This window comes from Athene noctua, chromosome 6 (genome assembly GCF_965140245.1).
Source record: "Athene noctua chromosome 6, bAthNoc1.hap1.1, whole genome shotgun sequence".
NCBI lineage: Eukaryota > Metazoa > Chordata > Aves > Strigiformes > Strigidae > Athene > Athene noctua.
In genome coordinates this window covers 44,011,993-44,031,822 of record NC_134042.1, presented here as the reverse complement: position 1 = coordinate 44,031,822, position 19,830 = coordinate 44,011,993, and the positions used below count along the sequence as shown (strand labels likewise).

The 19,830-nt window shown below is 47.1% G+C and overlaps 2 protein-coding genes across 3 annotated transcripts in view; one reads left to right on the top strand and one right to left on the bottom strand.

Annotated features, from left to right (window-relative positions):
- The window catches only part of MNAT1 (MNAT1 component of CDK activating kinase), a 122,829-nt gene extending 115,729 nt beyond the window's left edge, over positions 1-7,100 (bottom strand). For both annotated transcript variants that reach the window (XM_074908826.1, XM_074908827.1), the window contains exon 1: positions 6,972-7,100. In XM_074908826.1, coding sequence (XP_074764927.1) covers positions 6,972-7,060 — 89 coding nt within the window. In that variant the 5' untranslated portion in view covers positions 7,061-7,100. The remainder of the gene's footprint in view (positions 1-6,971) is intronic.
- A 669-nt stretch (positions 7,101-7,769) lies between these two features.
- On the top strand, positions 7,770-19,603 carry LOC141961676 (homeobox protein SIX4-like). Its single transcript, XM_074908817.1, has 3 exons — positions 7,770-8,862; positions 10,514-11,202; positions 13,650-19,603. Exons 1-3 carry the CDS (start codon positions 7,997-7,999, stop codon positions 14,441-14,443), a joined length of 2,349 nt encoding a protein of 782 aa, XP_074764918.1. The 5' UTR covers positions 7,770-7,996; the 3' UTR covers positions 14,444-19,603.
- Positions 19,604-19,830: the final 227 nt, after the last annotated feature.

Sequence of the window (19,830 nt, the reverse complement as noted above, 5' to 3'; positions counted from 1 at the left end):
CTTAGAAGAAAGGCATTTTCTTGAACCACACTGCAGAGAAGAATGCAGCAGGAAGCCAAGCGATCTTTCACTTGGAAGGAGTTTAAACAAGAAGATTCCAAACTTTTTTCCAACGACTCCAGCCCCATGCGCTGGCATGAGACCCCACTCCCCCAAATTCATCAGGGATGTTCCTACTTCCAACTCCTGGGGAATTTGACAGCCGCAAAACTCCAAATGCTCCTAACACTGAAATAAATACACAAATAATGAAACCTCTGTTTCTTCATTTTAGCAGCCGTTAGCACCGCAATTAGAGTTCTCCCAGGATGCACTTACCCCTAATGAATCCCTGGAACAGCCATAACAGGGTGCAAGGCAGATTACTGAATCCCCACAACACAACTCGGTGAATTGATGTTTCCCCTGAGCCACGCAAAGCTGGGCCTAGAGATAGTAAGCATTTTTATGCTGTCCTCATTTTGAAGCCTTATTAACAAATTAAATGAGAAATAAACACATGTCCCTCTGGGAAAAGGAGGGGAAAAAAAAAAAAAAAAAAAGACATTTTAATAAGGAGCCTAGACACCTTTCTGTAAGTCTCATGTGGACAGGAAAAAGACACTAGAAAAGCTTATAATAGAGCAAGTTCATTAATTACCATCTAAGATTGCAACAGTACACAAACAAATTCGAAGTCACCACACTGGCAACAGCTGATCAGTCTTCTGTGGAGGCTACTCTCATACCTGCACCCCTGTCTCCCAGGGGTGTCAAGCATGGGAAAAACACTTTGCAGAGACAGCACAACAGCTGGCACGACACTGAGGAGGAAAGGAAGTTTCTTTGGTTTTGCTGGTCTGCAGACATTCACGTTTCCTCTCTCTACAAGTCAGGATGGGTCACAGGTAGCCGGAGCAGCAGGACTGACGCCTAAGAGCTTTACATACCAGTTTCCCTCCTCCTCCCTATAGCAGGCAGCGGGACAACAAAGCTGAACCAGCAGCCCCAATTAACCACCTTTTTTTACTTTCAGACTTTTGTGTCTGATTGTTGGAGACCATATGGTCCAAGTTTACAGCCAACAGTAAATTTCTTTACCCAGTCCTGTTTGCAGTAACAACCTTAACATTCTTTTAATGCAGTTTTCGGTGGATGCATTTCCTTTCCTCTTTATGTAAGTAAATCAGTGGGACATGCTTAGCTTGCCTACTAAAACTCAACACAGGCCATGAAATCCAAGCAGGCAGAGTAAAAGATAATTCATGGTCTCAAATGAAGCCAGGTGGATTACAACTCCATTGGCAAGTACGCACCCAGCATCTGTACACTCAGAAAAGACATTAAGAACCATCCTAATAATCGAAAGTTGTCATGCATGCACAAAGGCTTTTGAATATAATTCTTGAGAGTGAACTTTTAAAAGAAGGCGAAGACATCAGTGCACCTTAGAAACTAATGCATTGCAGAACTTTAATCAGGCATTGCTCCATAATTAGACACACCTTCCCCTGCACAAAAGCATCTTTAAAGCCAAGTATCTGATGCCTTGAACCTCTGTTATACTTAAGAAAATAAACTTTAAAAGACATTCATTATTCTCGAACTAGTTCCATACTAAGTCCCATCCTAGAACAACTTTTAACTGCTAATTTATCATTCTCCCTCCCAGTGACAGGGAAGATTTATAGTGGAAAACGCTTATTTAACATTACTCTAATGCCAAAACCACATGATATTACACTTTTGGTGATATTGGTCAAGAAGCAATAACCAAACAAAACAAAATAATAAGAAGAAATAACCCTCCCAAAAAACATTCTCATACTTGTAAGGCTTGGCATGAGTCCATTGGAATAAACTGCAATGGAAGCCCAACACAAAGGATATTTACAGCCAAGACCCAACGTCTGATTTCGTCCCCTCGCACTCCTCTGCCTATCCCTTATCTCCACCGCAGCACTGCCACGCTTATCAGCACACTGACCCCTGCTCTGCCACAAGCGGACACAAACACATTCCAGAGCCCCACTGACCACAGGGGAACTGAATGCAGCAAACACACAGCATTAGGAGAAAGCCACTGAGAGTTCTAACATAGGGTCAAGCACACTGACACAGGAAGATATGCAAAGGACAAGGGAGGAGAAATGCTATTTGCATATGTTGGTGCTAAAATCCAGAATGAATTTGTTGGCAGGATCAAGGTCACAGTAAAAGAGAGATGGAAGGCCAATGCAGGTACTCTAACACGTAGTATCTAGCCCGGATGAGAGAGATTTAAGTTAATGAAGTGGAGAAGAAGAGAAGAATGAACAGCTAAACCTCCAAAGCACAGGACTTCATAGCAAGAGGAACCTTCACTGTAGGCATCTGTCAAAAAAGACGGAACAAACAGGACACTCATTGCCCAACAAGTTCTCAAATATTTTGAGATTAACTTTGTTTATTATAGGACAGAAGAAAAAAAATCAAAACAAAAAAACCCAACCCACAATAAAAGGAAGGCCCCTCTAGTTTTACTCTAACCAAAGAGGAGAAACTGGCTAAGAACATGAAAGTGGAAACAACTTGACTGACAGAAGCTCTAAGATGACAACTCTCACAGTTCTTCGGAAGGTTAAAACAGAGAGCCGTAAGATAATTAACTAATGGTAAAACCACAAGAGCTATCTGAAATCCAGGAGAAAGACCTGAAGCTTCCTGACAAATCACCTCAGCCAAGTATAGGCTCTTTAATGATTTGAAATTCAAGTGATTTTGCACAAGTGCAAATCAAATCACTGAAGATCACTTTACTAAGTGAACAGCACAGTTAACAAAATAGGAAAGATCAAAGCATTAGGAAAGAAACTACTGAGAGGCAACACGGAAGGTAAACATGAAAATATTCCTTCAGAACATCTTCAGTGAACAAAAGAGCAGTTGAAGTAGGAGCGCATTAACCCACTATTCAATGGGAAGGAAAATCTCTAACAGATGATGTCAAAGCACTTGAGGCGATTTCTGCATCGATCTTCATTCACTAAGACGGATTAACTGGCTAATGTAACTCATCGCAGCAAAAGGAGGAAGAACACAAGCTAGAACCGGGAAATGCATTAGAGCAATTGCTCCAAACCTCCTGAGCCAACAAAGTCAAGACTCTGAATTGCCCATGCATATTTACCAGCAAACTTCAAAGAGAAAGCACGATAAAGGCAATATCCTTCTGCAGACAACTTAATAAGCTTCCATAAACCTATGGACTTATAGTCCATAAACCTATGGACTACATTCAGGGGTTACAGCATTAAAGGAGTACTTCAAGGTTTTCAAATCTGGTAGAGATAATATTTACCCTTTGAAAACTGACAAAGGCAGTTATGAAAGATCATTTTTGCTCTCTGCATTAAGTTTCAGCAGCCTGAAGAAGGGGAAAAGCACCTGCCTCTAAGGAGCAGGAAACCAAATACACAGGAAAACACAGACCAGTCAGGGTTACCATCAGTCCCTGGGAAGATGCTGAAATAAATAATCAGACAAACAACCTATCTCCTGCATATTTCAGATAACAAAGCAGATAAGATCCAATACGCAATTTGTTAAGAACAAATCATATCAAACAAATATATTTCCTTCAGTGACACAGTAACAATGTAGGTAGCAAAACAGCAACTAAAGGCAATTTAGTTATGGTTTAACTGGACTTTTGACACTCTTAAATTGACAGTCATATAATATAAACAAAAACGATACATACTGAAGTACAGAGAGATGATTAGAAACCTATACCCAGAGACAAGTTCATTATTTCAGACAGAGAGAAAATAGGTAGCAAGCCCATTCACATGGCTTTAATCGGTTGGCATTCTCCACCGTTACAAAAAGGAACTTGGGTGGGGGCAGGGGAGGGTGCCAGCAGGGAAGGGGTATTTAGCAAGGAACTTACTGCAGGCAAGGCTGTATTTTGGTCTGCCTTAGTTTGATTTCTTACGGTCACAAGCAGCAACTTCAAAGATCTCCCAGACAACACCTTGTTCACAATTTACACACTGGAAAATACCAGGACAGAAAGGTCACTTTCTTAAGTTAACAGAAGATAATCTGGGACAGTAACAAGTACTTGGATGGAGTGACTCAGAATCCAAGGTCACTTGAAGCAAGTGTAAAAGTCACCTGAAGTAATATGTAGCTTGACAGAGCAAAAAGGTAAGAACAACATGGAAGGCATGGTTAAATACTGTTCTGCCCAGAGGTATGTTTGGGTGGTAAAGTGCTAAAGAATCTGGATATGCTGAACATAAATCACACATCACTGCAAAAAATAAAAAAATACATAAAGACTCATCATCCTACTGAGATGTATGAAATGCAGGTATCATATGAAAAGCACATGAAATAGTTTTGACCCTGCCTGTGGTACTAAAGACTCAGATAGACCACCGGGTCCAGTTCCAGAAAAATGCAAACCAAGTGGAAAAAGTCTCAAGCAAAGCACTTAGAACAGCCCACAGATATAAGAAAAATAAAAAAATAACTGAAGAGAGAAGACTAGTAATGGGGTCTTAAGTGTGGAAAACACTAAAGAGAAAGCCCCCAAAACATGTGACACATTCCTGCAGAGATGCAATAAAGAGTTCACAAGCATTTAAAAATTCTAAGACGCATTTTAAATTAAGGCAAATAAATTTAGATTAGAAATTACAATAAATATTTCAATGGTAGGAACAGCAAAATATTGGAATAGATTGCCTTAGAAGGGTAAATCTCCATCAGAAACTTATGTTAGCTCATTTGCTTTGAGAACTAGTTATACACTCCTTTGTGACTGAAACACAGGGAATTTATGAAAGAACAAATGTCAATTACCGCCCCTTTTTCCCCTCATACTTCATTCACAGGTGCCGCATCTGAGCTTCCAGCTTTTATATCAGTTATTATGAGAATTTATTAACCATTACTGAGAAACAACTTCCAGAATGAAGGCTTTGTAACATCGTATGGAAATAATAATAAAAACACAACTTTAAAGGAGTTATTGGAAGGATATTACAGAGGAAAAGTGACCCACTTGAACCACATCAAGGTGGAAAGTCCATTTTTATAAAAACAAATCCAGAGATCCTACTTACACAGTAACTTCAACTTTACCCTCATACACATACGCTTTAAAGCAGTGGTGCCCAGCTGCACAGACACGCTTTGCTGGTAAGGGAAAAGAGGGATCAACAGACCTTGCTGGGTCCAGATAAGGTCAGTCTGGGTGAGTCTGCATAGCCCTCTCCCAGCAAGCACCCTGCAGAGACACCCAGCTGGCTCAACCTAGGGCTGCACAGATCCAGACTACTGATCTGGTCTTGGATAAAACACTTGCCAAATGCAGAAGTGCAAACAACAAGAGCTTGGGATGCAGAGCAGTCCTTGTGCAGCTGGGAAGAAACAAAGAAGGCAAGACAAGGACATCAACCCTAAACACAGTGTCAGCAGTTGGACCCAGTAAAACATAAAACATGACTAATTTTCTCAAGTGAAGCTCAGCTAGAAAAAAAAACCTGCTGGGAACCAAAGCAGGAGAGCAAACTGAAACATGCTGTCCTCTGCTGGAAGTGGCTCTGGAGGAGCTTGAAAGCAGAAGATCATCAAGACGACTAGTCCTTTGATCTTCACTGGAATACAAGATAGAAGCATCATTTGAAAGCTCCACGGCCTTGCCTAAATGAGGCTGTTACCTTCTGAACTCCAGGTAAAGCTGCACTTCTACACAGCCAGCATCACTGTCACCAAAAGGACACGCCTGATGCCACCCTCTCCTACATCACCACTACCAGATGATCATCTGCTTCTCTCCCACACGCTTTCCCTCGTGACAACAAAAGTGCTTGCGTAACCACAGAGAACAGGATCGGGGACCCAGATGAAAGCTAATGCTTTTTGCCAAGAAAATAATATCAATAATTTGTTGCAATCCAGTTCCTTCATCCTGTTCACTTAGAACGCTATATTAAGCTTTCAGACTATGTCTTTTGAATGCAATTCACATGTAGTTTAAATATATAAACAGCTCAATATACACATCACGGCAAAGATGAAAAGACACAAAACCCAACCGACCAAACAGAAACAAAACAGAAGGGGCTGCTACTACGGTGTGAGGCTTCTATCGTGTGTATCTAGAAAGAATTTAGAGTGAAGTCTTTAAAACTGGCACACCAACTAAGGAAGATCTCCGGACCCAAAACTGAGTTTGGACTGTGTATGACTTATATCAACTAGAACCAGGGGTGGGAATTATCTAAGTGTTCCTCTTAAGGAAAAAAAAGTCAAGAGTCTTATTGGAAAAAAAAAAAAAACACAACCCCAAATGAGTACACAGTACTATTCGCACAGGCTCACAAGAGGGGTTTGCAGCATTTAAACCAGCGTTAAACCTTCAGACAAAGCATTCCTCATTCAGAAGAATTAACACACCACAAAAATCAATTACTTCTTTTTTTCCCCTTAACTATCCAAGCACGGTGTTAAATACAAAATTGTGGGTGTTTAAGTAGATGAGAAGTGTGTTTTCCTCTACGTCCCCCCATTTCACAGCCCGAAGCCTCGCACCCCTTCGGGAAGCAGCCGGTATCGTCCGCCACACCGAACACGTCACGTCCCGTGGGTCTCCCCCGAGAAGCAGCCGAAAACTGCGCTTCGGACCCGCACCGCGATCCGGCCCCTGGCCCGAGACGGAACCGCTGGTGGCAGCGCTGCTGCCGGGAAAGGCAAACGGGGGGCACGACAGCGCCCGGAGCCGCCTCGCAAACGCCCGCACGGGTCTGGCAGAGACCTCCCGGGCCGGGCCGGGCGGTCGGTGCCGCCTCACCCCTGGCCCGGCTGGGGGAGCGACCGTTCCCCTCAGGCCCCGCCGCCCTCCGCCCCGGCCGAGGAGCAGCCCCGGGCCGGGCCGCCTCTACCCCCTCCGCGTCCGTTCCCCGCCGACCCCCTCAGGGCGGGGCGGCGGCCCCACTCACAGCGTGTGCCCGCAGACGTTGACCATCAGCTTCAAGGAGGGGTTGCGGTACTTGGTGGTCTTGCACCGCGGGCAGCCCTGGTCATCCATGGCCGCCGCCGCCGCCTCCCCCTCCCTGTCTCCTTCCCTCTCTCCCTCCCTCCGCGCCTTCCGCCTTCCGCCGCGCGGTGCCGCCGCCAAAGGGCCCCGCCGGCGCCGCCCGCCGCCCCGCGCGTTCCGCCCGCCGCGGGGGCCCGGCCCGGCCCGCTCCGCACTCCTCCCGGCCCCGACCGCCGCCAGGCAGAGCCAGCCGGCGGCGGGGAGGGCCGGGGCGGCCGGGTCAAGCAGGTACGAGCCGCCCCGGGCAGCACCTGCCTGGCGCTGGGGAGGGGGGTTGTGGGGAGCGGGCAGCCGCGGGCCCAGAGCTCCCGTTGTAACGGGGAGGGGGGGGGTGTGGGGGTGTGCACTCCTGCCTAGCGAATAATCAGCAGGAGGCCGCTGCGGGGCGGCAGCTCCCTCACGGGACGTCTCGCTCCCACCCCGAGGAAGTTTTTAATTCTTCCCATAGCGGCGGCGCAGGTGAGGAGGAGCCGCCACTGCCGCCCGGCGGGGGGGTCCCAGCGCCGGGCGCCGCGCTCCAGGTGGAGGTGGGGAAGAAGGGAGAGAGGCGGGGGAGAGGAGAGGGGCCGCTTTGATTGACGGTTGCCCCGGAGACGCTGGAGCCCCCGCCCCCCCGGCGCGGCGCAGCCAATGGGCGGGCGCGGCCGGGCCAGCAGGCTGCGGTGCCATATAGTATTGCAGCGGGGCTGGGAGTCACGTTGGGGGGAGCCGCGGAGAGGAGCCCGTTTACACTACTTTGCTATAGCAGCTATCTTTAATGGTTATTGCGTGGCCGGGAGGAAACCTGATCGGCTAGGAGCCGGCCGAGAGCAGCAGGAGGAGGAGGAGCGGACTCTCCAGAGAGATAGGAAGGGGGGAGAGGAGGAGAAGGGGACGGGGGGAAGGAAAAAAAAAAAAAGAAAAAAAAAAAGGAAAACAAACCGAAACATGTCTTCTGCCTCCCCCACGGACAAGATCACGAGCGCGGTGGAGATCAAGCAGGAAAATGTGATGGAAATCCTCTCTGAAGCCAGCAAGGTGCCCCCCGACGGGGCCGCGGCGGGAGCCCTCAACCCCGCGCCGCCGCCCCCTCCCGCCGCCGCCCCGTTCCCCATGGAGCACGCAGGCTCCGCCGCCGCCGGGGAGGAGGGAGCCGCGGACCAGGTACTGCTCCACACGGAACTCCTGGCCAGGAATCACCACGCTGCCTCCTCTCCCTCCTCCACCTCTTCTTCTTCCTCCTCCTCCTCCTCCTCGCAGACCCCCCTGGCTTTCTCCCCGGACCACGTCGCCTGCGTGTGCGAGGCGCTGCAGCAGGGTGGGAACCTGGACCGCCTGGCCAGGTTCCTCTGGTCTTTGCCCCCGAGCGATCTGCTACGTGGCAACGAGAGCCTGATGAAAGCCCGGGCGCTGGTGGCTTTCCACCAGGGCATCTACGCCGAGCTCTACAGCATCCTGGAGAGCCACAACTTCGACTCCTCCAACCACCCGCTGCTGCAGGAGCTCTGGTACAAGGCTCGCTACACCGAGGCGGAGCGAGCCCGGGGCAGACCCCTGGGGGCGGTGGACAAGTACAGGCTGCGGAGGAAATATCCTCTGCCCAGGACGATCTGGGACGGCGAGGAGACGGTCTACTGCTTCAAGGAGAAGTCCCGCAACGCGCTGAAGGAGTTTTACAAGCTGAACCGGTACCCCTCGCCGGCCGCGAAGCGCAACCTGGCCAAGATCACCGGACTGTCCCTCACCCAGGTCAGCAACTGGTTCAAGAACCGCAGGCAGCGGGACCGCAACCCTTCCGAGACCCAGTCCAAAAGGTGAGGAGAAACTTTCCTCCCCGCCCCCTCTCCCGCCTGCCTTTCCCTCTCCCGGCTCTTTCTTCCCTTGCAAACATGGCGCTTACCTTCGGTGTGCCTCGTCCTCCCCTCCTTCCCCCTCCCCGCTCCCTCGCTCCCAACACACCCACCCGGCCCGGGCACGCAGGCATGCGAGCAGCGCGGGGAAACTTCCCGGCCCCCGCCGCCGCCCCGGCCCCCGCCGCCCCGCTCCCCGCTCTCCCGCCGCGCCCGGCCCGCGCCGCCACCCCTTCCCCCCCGGGCCGGGGAAGCCGCCGGGCTCCGGGGAAGGGACGGGACGGGAGGCCGGGGGGTGGGCGGGTGAGTTTGTTTCTCCCCCCCTTCCCCTTGTTTTTAATTGTCGCGCCTGACAGAGTTAATCATTGACGGAGGACGCGCGGGGGTGTGGGGTCCCGCCGCTCGCCTTGTTTTGAAACCTGACTCGGGAGCAGGCCGGGCTCGGGTTTCAACGGGGGAGCGGGGCCGGCCGCGCCGGGCCTCAACGGCGGCACCGCCGGGCTCGGGCCGCCGCAGGCCTCCGCCTCCAGCCCCCGCGGCCGTTCGCTCCCCGCGGGGCGGGTGAGCCTCCCCCGCCCGGCCCCGCTCCGCCCGCGCCCGGCCCGGGGCTCTGCCTCGCCCCCCCCGCCGCCGCCTTCCCCGCGGGCGGAGGGGCCGCAGCGGGGGCTCGGCGCCGTGAGGCGGGCAGGTGGAGGTGACCTCCCCGCTCCCGCCCCCCTCCTTCCTCCCGGGGCAGCGACGGGAAGGGAGGGGAGAGGCGAAGGGGGGAGGAAGGGAGAAGGGAGGGAAGGGGCGGGGGGGGAATCGGCGGCCGGCGGAGGGCCCCAAGGCATTTCTCAACCAAGGGCGCGATTGTGCCGCCGCGGCCCCCTCTCCGCGGGACACATCAAAGGGCGAGCGGCCGAAAAATGCAGTCGAGGGCGGATCAGTCAGGGAAAAAAAAAAAAAAAAGAAGAAAACTCGGCGTAGCTCCGGGCGGAGGGGCTCGGCGGGGCCGCGGCGGCGGCCCGGAGCGGCCCCGCGGGGCGCGGCACAAAGGCCTCCCCCGCTTCCCCCCCCCTCTGCCGAGCGCGGCCTGAGGTGCCTCCCGAGGCACCTGGGGGCAGCGCGGGCCCGGCCCCCGGCGGGGCCTCCCCCTTCCCCCGGGCCGGGGGTGGCGGGGGGCCCGGGGCCGGCCCCGGCCGGGGTCGGGCGGCGCTTCCCGGCCTGCTCTCACCTCCCGCAGCTGCCGCCCAGCGATTTACCAAATGGCTGCGGCCGGTCTCACAGCCGTGGGCACCCTGGGACGGCCGGGGAGAGGGAGGGGGTCCCGGGCAACCCCCTTCGGTCGGCCGGGTCGGATGGCCGGGAGGGGGGCATTTATTTGCAAGTCCATAACACAGTTGGTAAAGTTTCTCCTCAGCAAGCGTTTGATTTGATGTGCCCTTTTCTAAGGATTTCTAAAATTCTCCCCCTTGATTTGAAATTCGTTTAAAGCGCCTTGTAAAGGCAAAACACTGGGAAAAATTACTTAGGAAAACTCTCACAAACTGTATCAAAGCAAAGAGTCCCCCTTGGTGCAGAGCTCGCTGGCACGCCATGGTAATGCAGTGTCATCTCTCCATCTCTTCCATAGCGAGTCAGATGGCAACCCTAGCACAGAAGATGAATCCAGTAAGGGGCAGGAGGATTTATCTCCCCACCCGCTCCCCAGCTCATCCGACAGTGTTACCAGCCTCAGCCTTCCCGGCCACACGGAACCCGTCTACATGCAGCAGCTCGGAAACACTAAAATAGCCTTGAGTTCATCTGGCGTCTTGTTGAATGGAAACCTCGTGCCTGCCAGTACCTCTCCTGTCTTTCTCAATGGTAGCTCTTTTCTTCAGGGACCCAACGGTGTCATTCTCAATGGACTCAGTGTGGGGGCTTCGCAGACGGTTACCTTAAATTCACCCAAAACCACGTCAAGCGTTGTGAGCAACGGGGTGTCCATTACTGACATACTGTCGTCTTCGTCAGAAGATGTTAAGGACTTCAAACTCCTTCAGGCTTCAGTCCCCAATGCCACGGCAGCCACCTTCAGCCCCAGTAACATCCCGGTCTCATTCCCGGGTTTGATACCAAGCTCAGAGGTGAAAAGGGAAAGCGTACAAACTGCTGCTTCCCAAGATGGAGGCTCCGTAGTTACTTTTACTGCTCCTGTCCAAATAAACCAGTATGGCATTGTCCAGATCCCCAATTCAGGAACAAATGGCCAGCTGCTGAACGGAAGCATTGGTTTTTCTTCTCTGCAGCTGCCTCCCGTTTCTGTGGCAGCTTCACAAGGTAAAAGTTTTGTCTTGTACAGTAAGAGGTGTGAAAAAAAGTTGGTATCAGGTATGCTTAGCATTTTAGCAGCTGTGGTCCTTTTCCTCCAAGATATCAGGATTGTACCTCGGCCATGGCCACACACAGTACATCAAATAATACCTTTTGCCTTCCTTTGTGGTGGGTTATGCTTGTGGGCAGACTGTTACACGAGGCTGAGCTCCTCTACTTAAACCAGAGAAGGAGGTCTGGTATTTTACACCCCTTTCAGCTCATGCTGTTCTCAGAAGTCTGTGATGCCAATCTTCACAAATATCTGTAAATTTTACGTGTTTCAGTAGTTCAAAATATTCCCCATTTGCCCTTGAACTCTTCAAATGGGAAGGTTCATAAAAATGAAAATTACGGCAGCTGGAAATTGTTACCGTTGTTGTTCTTGTGGTGGTTGTTTTGGTTTTTTGTTGTTTTAACCAAAGCATTTCATAAAAATAAATTTTAAATTACTATAGACACAACAAGACCAAGCAGTTACACTCATACGTTTTCTGTCCTGTAATTAAGAAAGATTAAACTGCAGGGAAACAATAGAAATACGCAATAGCTCGTAGATATAAAATGCGAGGGTATTTGGATAAAACTGCCCTCGGTCCAAGGGAAATGTGTCATCACAGGTTCACGCGCCAAGTGTGCAGGCTCCTCCCCAAGTTTGCTTTAGAGTTTGTCTTAACATACCATAGACTGAAACTTGCGGCCGGCCAGGAAGAATCCCAGGGAGCACAAGCCTCATTCTGGATCTTTGTTTTGAAGCAGGTCAGTTACAGAGCACAACTGAACAGCTTTGTTACTCATTAGCCACTGTATCTTTGGTTATGAAAATAATTAAACTTGAATGAATCTCTCTAGTTTCAGGACCTGTGAGTACTATAATGAAAATCAAACTGTGCTCATGTTAACTTATTTGAATTAAACGTGTATAAGGAATTAATCTTGCTTTATTATGGGGAGGAACGCTGAAGCTGTACAAACACATTTTAAATGAGTGGGTAATTATAAGATCCTAAAATGTAGCACTTGCAGTCACTGGAGGTTATTGGTACGTAGCTTAACCAGGTGAAGACATTCAGTCTGAATGCCACCTGTAATTACAAAAGCCGTTTAATCCGCATGCTCCAAGGCATGAACTGACAGCCAGCAAAGGTGAGAAAGAAAGTTCTGTCCCTTAAGTAGTGTGGGAGTATTGTATCTGAAAGTCCTAAGATTCACATTAAGCTCCTCACTGAACAGTGTCCCCATTGTTAAAAAGTAGTGATTCCTGATGGAGAGTGATCCACCATATGTCCAGTGCAAAGATCTGTATTTGCTGCTTTGATTTCTTTTATTTTTAACACAAGACGGATGGATAGCGGGCTGCCTATTCCAAGTGAAGTGTGCTGCAGGCTATTTTAAGTAAGCTACAGTAAATGGTACCTTATTGACAGGTAACTTCAAGTTGCCTTGCTTTATTCTTCTAGTTTATGCATGTGAGTAAGATCTTCCAAAAAATCATTACTGATTAACAGAAATGAATAGGGAGCTAAAATATTCCCCAGGTGAGAAGTTAATTTTCAGTCTTGTAAAAAATTCAGGTGTCTCCAACTGTAGCCTCTTAAAATGATAATTAAACTGCTTTTGAGAAAGAGAGGTGTTTGAAGTGGGACCCAGTCCCGAGAGAGCCAGTATATCTTATTTTAGGAATTATTATAATGGCAACTTACATGGCATGTCCAGTAAAACTGACTTCAGGTCATCTCTGGCCACCTCTTTTTGCCTTGGCTAGCTACAACATCACGTGAGCAGTGCCATGGCTTTCAGCAAGGGTAGGCAGTCACTGGGTGACTGCACAGTGTGGTGGATGTGGCAGGGCTAAGCTTTTAGAAACAAATGATAAAGCGAGGTGAAAGGCAATATATGAGTATCCTTAACAGACTACCTAGTTAACCCAAGTTACTGGTTTTTGATGTTTTCTCTACAGGTTGACTCAGGTGGTTTCTGCCCAGCGGCAGCGGATTTCATGTGACATCTCTCCAGTTCCCACACACAAGCTGTAGTCTGTCACTGAACTATCTTTAATAGCTTTTCATGTTTCTATTCTTAGATAGAAATTGAGTGGTGGCAACTAGTGAAGGCCAAAGCACGTTCATTTTAATCACATGGCTGGGGACTATTTGCCCCTTAATGAGTCTAAAAGATACCTAATATACCAGAACATTTTTTTTTTCTTTCTAGAAGCAGTTTCTATTAAAAGCTTTTATTTCTTCATACCAAATTTTCTCTCACCTGTTGTAAACAACGCTGTTCTGTGTTGCATTTAATATTAGCATATGTATGTACCACAAACATAAAAAAGACCAAAATGTCTTAACAAAATGCCTGCGCAACTCTCTGCCAACTGTAATATGCATTTTCTTTTGCTTCCCTTTCTCTAGGTAATGTTTCAGTAAATCCCAGCACATCTGATGGAGGAACTTTTACGACTGAATCTTCAACAGTGCAGCAAGGAAAAGTTTTCTTCAGCCCCCTCACTCCAAGTGCAGTCGTTTATACGGTTCCCAATTCAGGCCAGGCAGTAGGCTCTGTAAAGCAAGAAGGACTGGAAAGAAGCCTTGTGTTTTCTCAGTTGATGCCAGTCAGTCAGAACACACAACTAAATGTAAACATGTCTTCTGAAAATATATCCAGCGGAGGACTCCAGTCCCTGGCCTCCTCGTTAGTGAATGTAACACCCACACATAATTTTTCCCTCACACCAACTCTTTTAAATGCTGCAGAACTGAACTCTGGTATCTCGGAGAGCCAGTCTATGTCATCACCCATGACCAGTACCTCTACGGTGATATCTATCAGCAACACTAACTATGCAACCCTTCAGAACTGCTCCCTCATTACCAGTCAAGATCTGTTGTCCATTTCTACAGCACAGCCCGCACTTGGAGAAATAATTTCTACCAGTGGAGACCGTGTCAGCCACCCCTCTGCACAAGTACATCAAGATTTTGTCAGAGAGCACAGGTTAGTTCTGCAAGCCGTACCTGACGTCAAAGAGAATTTCTTACCTAATTCTGAGAGTAAGTCAACTGGCAATTTAATGATGCTGGATTCGAAATCCAAGTATGTTATGAGTAACATGGTCGACACGGTTTGTGAAGAACTGGAAACAGACAAAAAAGAACTTGCCAAATTGCAGACAGTTCAGATGGATGAAGATATGCAAGACTTGTAAATTTTTTTTTCTTGCTTTCTGTTTTAATAGATAAGTCTCCTGTTGAGGCCCTAACAAGCACCAAGTGGGGTTTTTTTTTTGTTTGGTGAGTTTTTTTCATTTAAAGAAAACAGAAGAACATTTAAATGGTCTGAATCGATGTACAGAGGAATCTCTGGCAATGGAATTAGGTTGCCACACTTGGGTTGCATGGAGTATTCTCTTTTAAGCAGATTAAAGGAGAAGGGAAATGCCAGGGCAAGTACTGAGCGAATGGGTACAGGTTGGGCTAAGAGATACTACCCTGATAATTTAACTAGACTCTCCATAGTACAACGTACTCTCAACAGTAAGTATACACTCCTAACTTTAGATAGAAAACAAAAATCTTGCTCTGAAAAGGTAGAAACAACGCAGTCACTTTTGCTGTTTACTTCTAGTCCATGGGCATTGAGAAATTTTTAAGGAACTCTAGACGATACCTCACCGACTACTTTTATGTTGTTTGAGGTTAAGAAACTAAACAAAATCATAAATGTTGTTACTGGTGTGTTTGCTGTTTTACAGCAGACTTGCATTCAAACCAAAAATCTCACATCAAACATTTACAGATTTCTAAATGCTACAGCTAGCATTTTGTCAATGCACCAGAAAAAGCATCATTTGAAACTCTAATTATGCAACTCAGAAGCTTTCTCTCCAGTATGAATGTAAATATTGTTTCAGTTCTTATAAAGGAGACTTTTTTTTAAATTAGTACAATGGATTTTATTTATGGTTTATGTTCCCTTTCACTTTAGACACAATGCATTGAAAAGGAAAACGTTTTCTGGCTGTTTAATTTATTTTTATTGTTTGAGCAGGAAGTAAACGTAGTTATTTCTGACAAGGTTTTACTTTTTTGTAGTTTTTCAAGCAATAGACTGTAAAAGTAAAATGTTAATCACACTGAAACTAGAAAATGAACTCCCAGTCTCACAAACCCAGGAGGTCCCTGTCTCTACCCTCTCTGTGTTCAGGGGTTTTTTGTTTGTTTTGTTAGTAATTTGCAAATTAGTTGAAACTTTTTGTGTATTTTTTACAGAATTCCATGTGCCTTTCTTCCTAGTGGCCTTATCTTTGTTACTAAAGCACAGTGGCAGGAGGAATAAAAACACTGATTTGCAAATATCCGTCCTCAGGGCCAAATCCTGATGCCTTACTTCTGCAGGTAGACCCGCTGACTTCGGTGCCCCTACTTGCACAAGTAAGAAGAGTTTTAAGTCTGTTGGTCATTGTGGGTGACATTTACTAGCGGTGCAGAGCGCCAAAGATAGGTCCTTCTGCACCACGTCAGCAGGGCAGGAGGAGTCCAGAGAGGGACCATGGGCAGAGCTGGCACACTGAGGGAAAGGTCTTGGCTCCAGCCTCAGGCAGATGAGCAGGAGAGGTCAGGTGGGCAGGCCAGGGAAGGGAGCCCCATGTTTACATGGACCCATTGGCCAAGGAGCCCGTGTGGGAGGGCTTCAGCTGCTGTTCAAGCAAGCAGGCCCCCATCCAGGAGTGCACTTAAGTGTGTATTTATATGTCCTTCCAGAATAAGCAGCGTGGGGGCCAATGGTGGGAACTGCAGCTGCCCAAAGGGCTTGTGGGAGCAGCCGTGGTCTCTGCCTGGCTGGGAATGGGTCTCCTCTCCCTTTGCCTTTTGTGCTGTGCCAGGGACAGCAGAAGCAGGCAGGCTCTGGGCAGGTGGAACAGATCTTACCTTTCCTCCAGAGGAGTTTTTGTAGCATGGAAAAGCACATCCTTAAGCTTTAAAATAATAAGAGGAATGCTAATGTATAAAAATGACATGCTGTTAATCTTTGTGGTTTCGTTTTGTTATTTTTTATTCTAATGTGAATATATACAGTAGCTGAAGCATGTGTTCATCCTCATGAGGCGCCTGGTCCACAGCCTTTGGAAGGCAATGGGAAACGTTTTGTAAGCTTCTGTGAGCTCCAAATCAGGCTCAGGACAAAACAAGATCATTTGTAAAGGACAAAAGAATGGAAAGGAAAGAGAATAGGGGTAGCACATCCCAGTCTGTTTCTGTCTTGGTTGTTAACTGGTTCTGTGGAAAGCTTTTGAGGAATGAAGGGTTTTTTTCTGTGCACCATGTAGGCATTTTTTCCGTGCACCGGCGTAGGCATCCTTTCTATTGTTTTGCACTATATTGAATACAGCATGTTTTGCAACGTATTCTGTGGAACCTCAAAGCTGATATCTGTCAGTAAGCACTGGAGTCCACACCGCAAGCCAGAGTCTCTAGGGCTGCAGGGAAAAGTGCAGGGAAAGGGAAGAGCGAGTGTGCAAGGCACACACTTCACAGCTGTACTGAGTCACTGATGCTCTGCAGACAGAAGCAGCCCATAAGCCGTTGGCTGTCCCCACGTGCTCCCAAGCAAAAAGGGTATTTAAGGCAAGCACTTTATAAAGTGGAGATTATCACAAGCAGAACATGGAGCTATATGTTACCCTGGCACAACTTCCCGTGACATTCAGGGGATCTTCATGTGAGCAGGGAATCGGATAGTCCAGAGTTCTCCTCTCTGCTCTGCCTGTTTATCTGTTTGCTGGGCTCCAACGTGAGCAATCTGCTTCCCACCTCTTCTTTGCCCATAAAATGAAGATAATGATGACAATAACAGTAGCTGCATCTGCTTTGCATGAATTTGTTCCACCATTTGGAAAATTAAAAGGACCCTGTATCGTTGTCATATTAATAGAGAATGTGTGCATGGCTCTGAAGGAGTTGTTTGGGGCTTAACATTTCATTTGTGAAGCTCAGGCTATATTTGGAGGCAAGCTTGAGAGTATTTCAGAGCACTCTCTCAGTTGTTGACGTGATCAGGTCTCATAACTGAAAAGACTGTGGTGTTATGCCAGTACCTGTTACTTTTTAAAATTTTTCCTCCTTTGCATTTGTTGTGTTACTGAGGCTCTGAATTCCATGGCTTTGCAGCACAGTTGAGGTGAAAACTGTGTACGTTGTTACAGTGGCACGTATCTTGGAGTGTCTGGTACTTCTAATAGGAGACTTCCCACTCTTCAGTGGGAGCGGAGGATGTACATAAAAGCAGTGGTTTGGGACAAAGTAAGATTAATCTATTCTAGTCTTCCAGATATCAAGTAACTTATTATTATGTTTTACTCTTTTTTTCTCCCATTGAAAATAAGTGTCATTCCCTCCAGATAACGTAGTTATAACCTCATGTTTTCTGCAGGTACATATGCACAATATAAAGACTCATTGCACGGTACAGTGTTTTTAAAATAGATATTTAAATAGTAGTTTTACTCCTACTGTAAAATAAGGGTCAGTTTTTATTACATGACCCTCAAGCAAGCAGGCTAACTGCTCTAAATAGTCAGTACACAAAGTCCCAAAAAGTGCCTGGGGCCAGATCTTCGGCTGCTGTAAATAAGGCATTGCTCCACTGATTCCCTAGCTAAGGATTTTACACAGTGTTTAGGGGATATGGATGCTCGTGTCCCACACACGTGAATGGCAATGAGTGTCCAAGCCCCACAGACAGTCCTTATTATCACATTCTGTTGTTTAAATGGAAGGTATGTCTCTCTGGCATATGTGTTCCTTCTCCCTCCCTCTCTGTTACGGATGAGAATAAAGGATCATTTCAACTTCACATATGTTTGTAACTTGTAAGTCCACTGGAAATCTTACAGGAAACATTGCCAAATTCTACTACTTTTCTGGTCCCAGACTCAGCTTTGAAAAATACGCTTAAAGTTTAAGCAAATTCCTACAAAGCATGATGTTAAAAACCCCTTTGTTCTTTACTACTTTTAATTAAAGCTGCCTCTGTTTCACCCAGAGTTTTGCAGAGAACCAGAAATACATTAAAATGAATGCTCTGTCTGGACTATTTGCAGCATTATTCCTGTGGTCTTACCTAAAAGGACATTTCAGCCACATAAATCTGGGACATCCATCGACAGTTCCATTTGCTTTAATGTCCTTTCACGCCAGCCGAGAGTATGGTCCATTCATTTCACTGGAGTTGGGTCAGGGGTGGATTTGGCCCGGTGTACGGTGGCAGTATGAACCAGTGCACAAGGCTGACACTCAGACAGTTATAACCGAATGGTCACAGTCTATTGAAGCATATACCTCTTCCCACTTACTGCTTTACCCTACCTGTGGATTCAGGAAGACGCATTCAGAAAGCTACTTTACCCAGAAGTAAGGCTGGAACCATCTTTATTGTTATTACTATCAATCTGACATTATTGACAATAATGGACAGATTCTGACTTCAAATCCTGCAAAATCACCTCAATAACTATTTTCAGTTAAAATTAACCTGTGTGCACAGGAGCTTTTCCCGTCTGTAGATTTCATAGAATCATAGAATGGTTTGGGTTGGAAGGGACCTTATAAATCATCTAGTTCCAGCCCCCCTGCCACGGGCAGAGACACCTTCCACTAGACCAGGTTTCCAGTGCCTGTGCACTTTTCTTGGCGAGGGCAGATGAACAACCAAGAGGGTGCATCCCTCCAGTTTCATAAAAAATAACGTGTGCAGGACCCCCAGGGGCATGAATCGCCTAGTGCTTGTGGTCAAGAAGCATCTCAAATCATAAAAAGAATAGCAATTTTGTAACTCGAAACAAAAAGTAATGACATTTTGCGAGCAAGGAGACCTGAAGTCTTCCTGTATCTCCTAGCAATTATTATCTTGAAGGATATTTTATACCTTACTTGTATGTTTCATATAATTTAAAACTAGCTTCTTAAATTTCTGAACTCAAGGAGGGAGTGAATCTTCTGACTTTCAGGATTCACATTCAGAGGATGTTTGTTCTTTTGCTGCATGTACTGTTTGTCCAGAACTAACCAGTTATTTCTGCGATATGGGTTTATTGTGCCTTACAACAAATATGAAACTGAAGCGGAATGTACGCATTAGAGGAGGGAATAATCAGAAGACTTTACTGCACTGTTAGGTGATGCCACCCCAGAGTGTATCATCAAACATATCTGTGCTTAATTACCCAACCAAAGAGATCTAAAGTATGTATGTTTGTTGTACTGTAATAGGGGTTTGTGCCTGGACAATTAAGTGTTTTATTTGTATTCTGAGATGATGTGAACTTATTTTTCTAAACACTATACTGAATAAACTTTATATTTATACACATCTTGTGTAAATATTTCCATTTGGATATAATGTGAGGACCTTGAATTTTGTGTTAGAAAAGCAATCTGAAGTAGAAACTCAGCTTTTAATGACTCATCGTGAAGGTGGTGGCAACTAGGAACTCTGTGCTCACCAGGGAATTGATCTAAAGCCTACTTAAGCTAGAATGAGACTCTGTTGACTTGAGTGGGTTTTGTCAGACCCTAACTTTGCATCTAAAATACT

Excerpts from the sequence above, each read along its gene's own strand:
- LOC141961676 (XM_074908817.1), top strand. The coding sequence starts at position 7,997 with ATGTCTTCTGCCTCCCCCACGGACAAGATCACGAGCGCGGTGGAGATC. Across the intron at positions 8,863-10,513 it reads TCCGAGACCCAGTCCAAAAG|CGAGTCAGATGGCAACCCTA; the intron begins GTGAGGAGAAAC and ends TCTCTTCCATAG. Across the intron at positions 11,203-13,649 it reads TTCTGTGGCAGCTTCACAAG|GTAATGTTTCAGTAAATCCC; the intron begins GTAAAAGTTTTG and ends CCCTTTCTCTAG.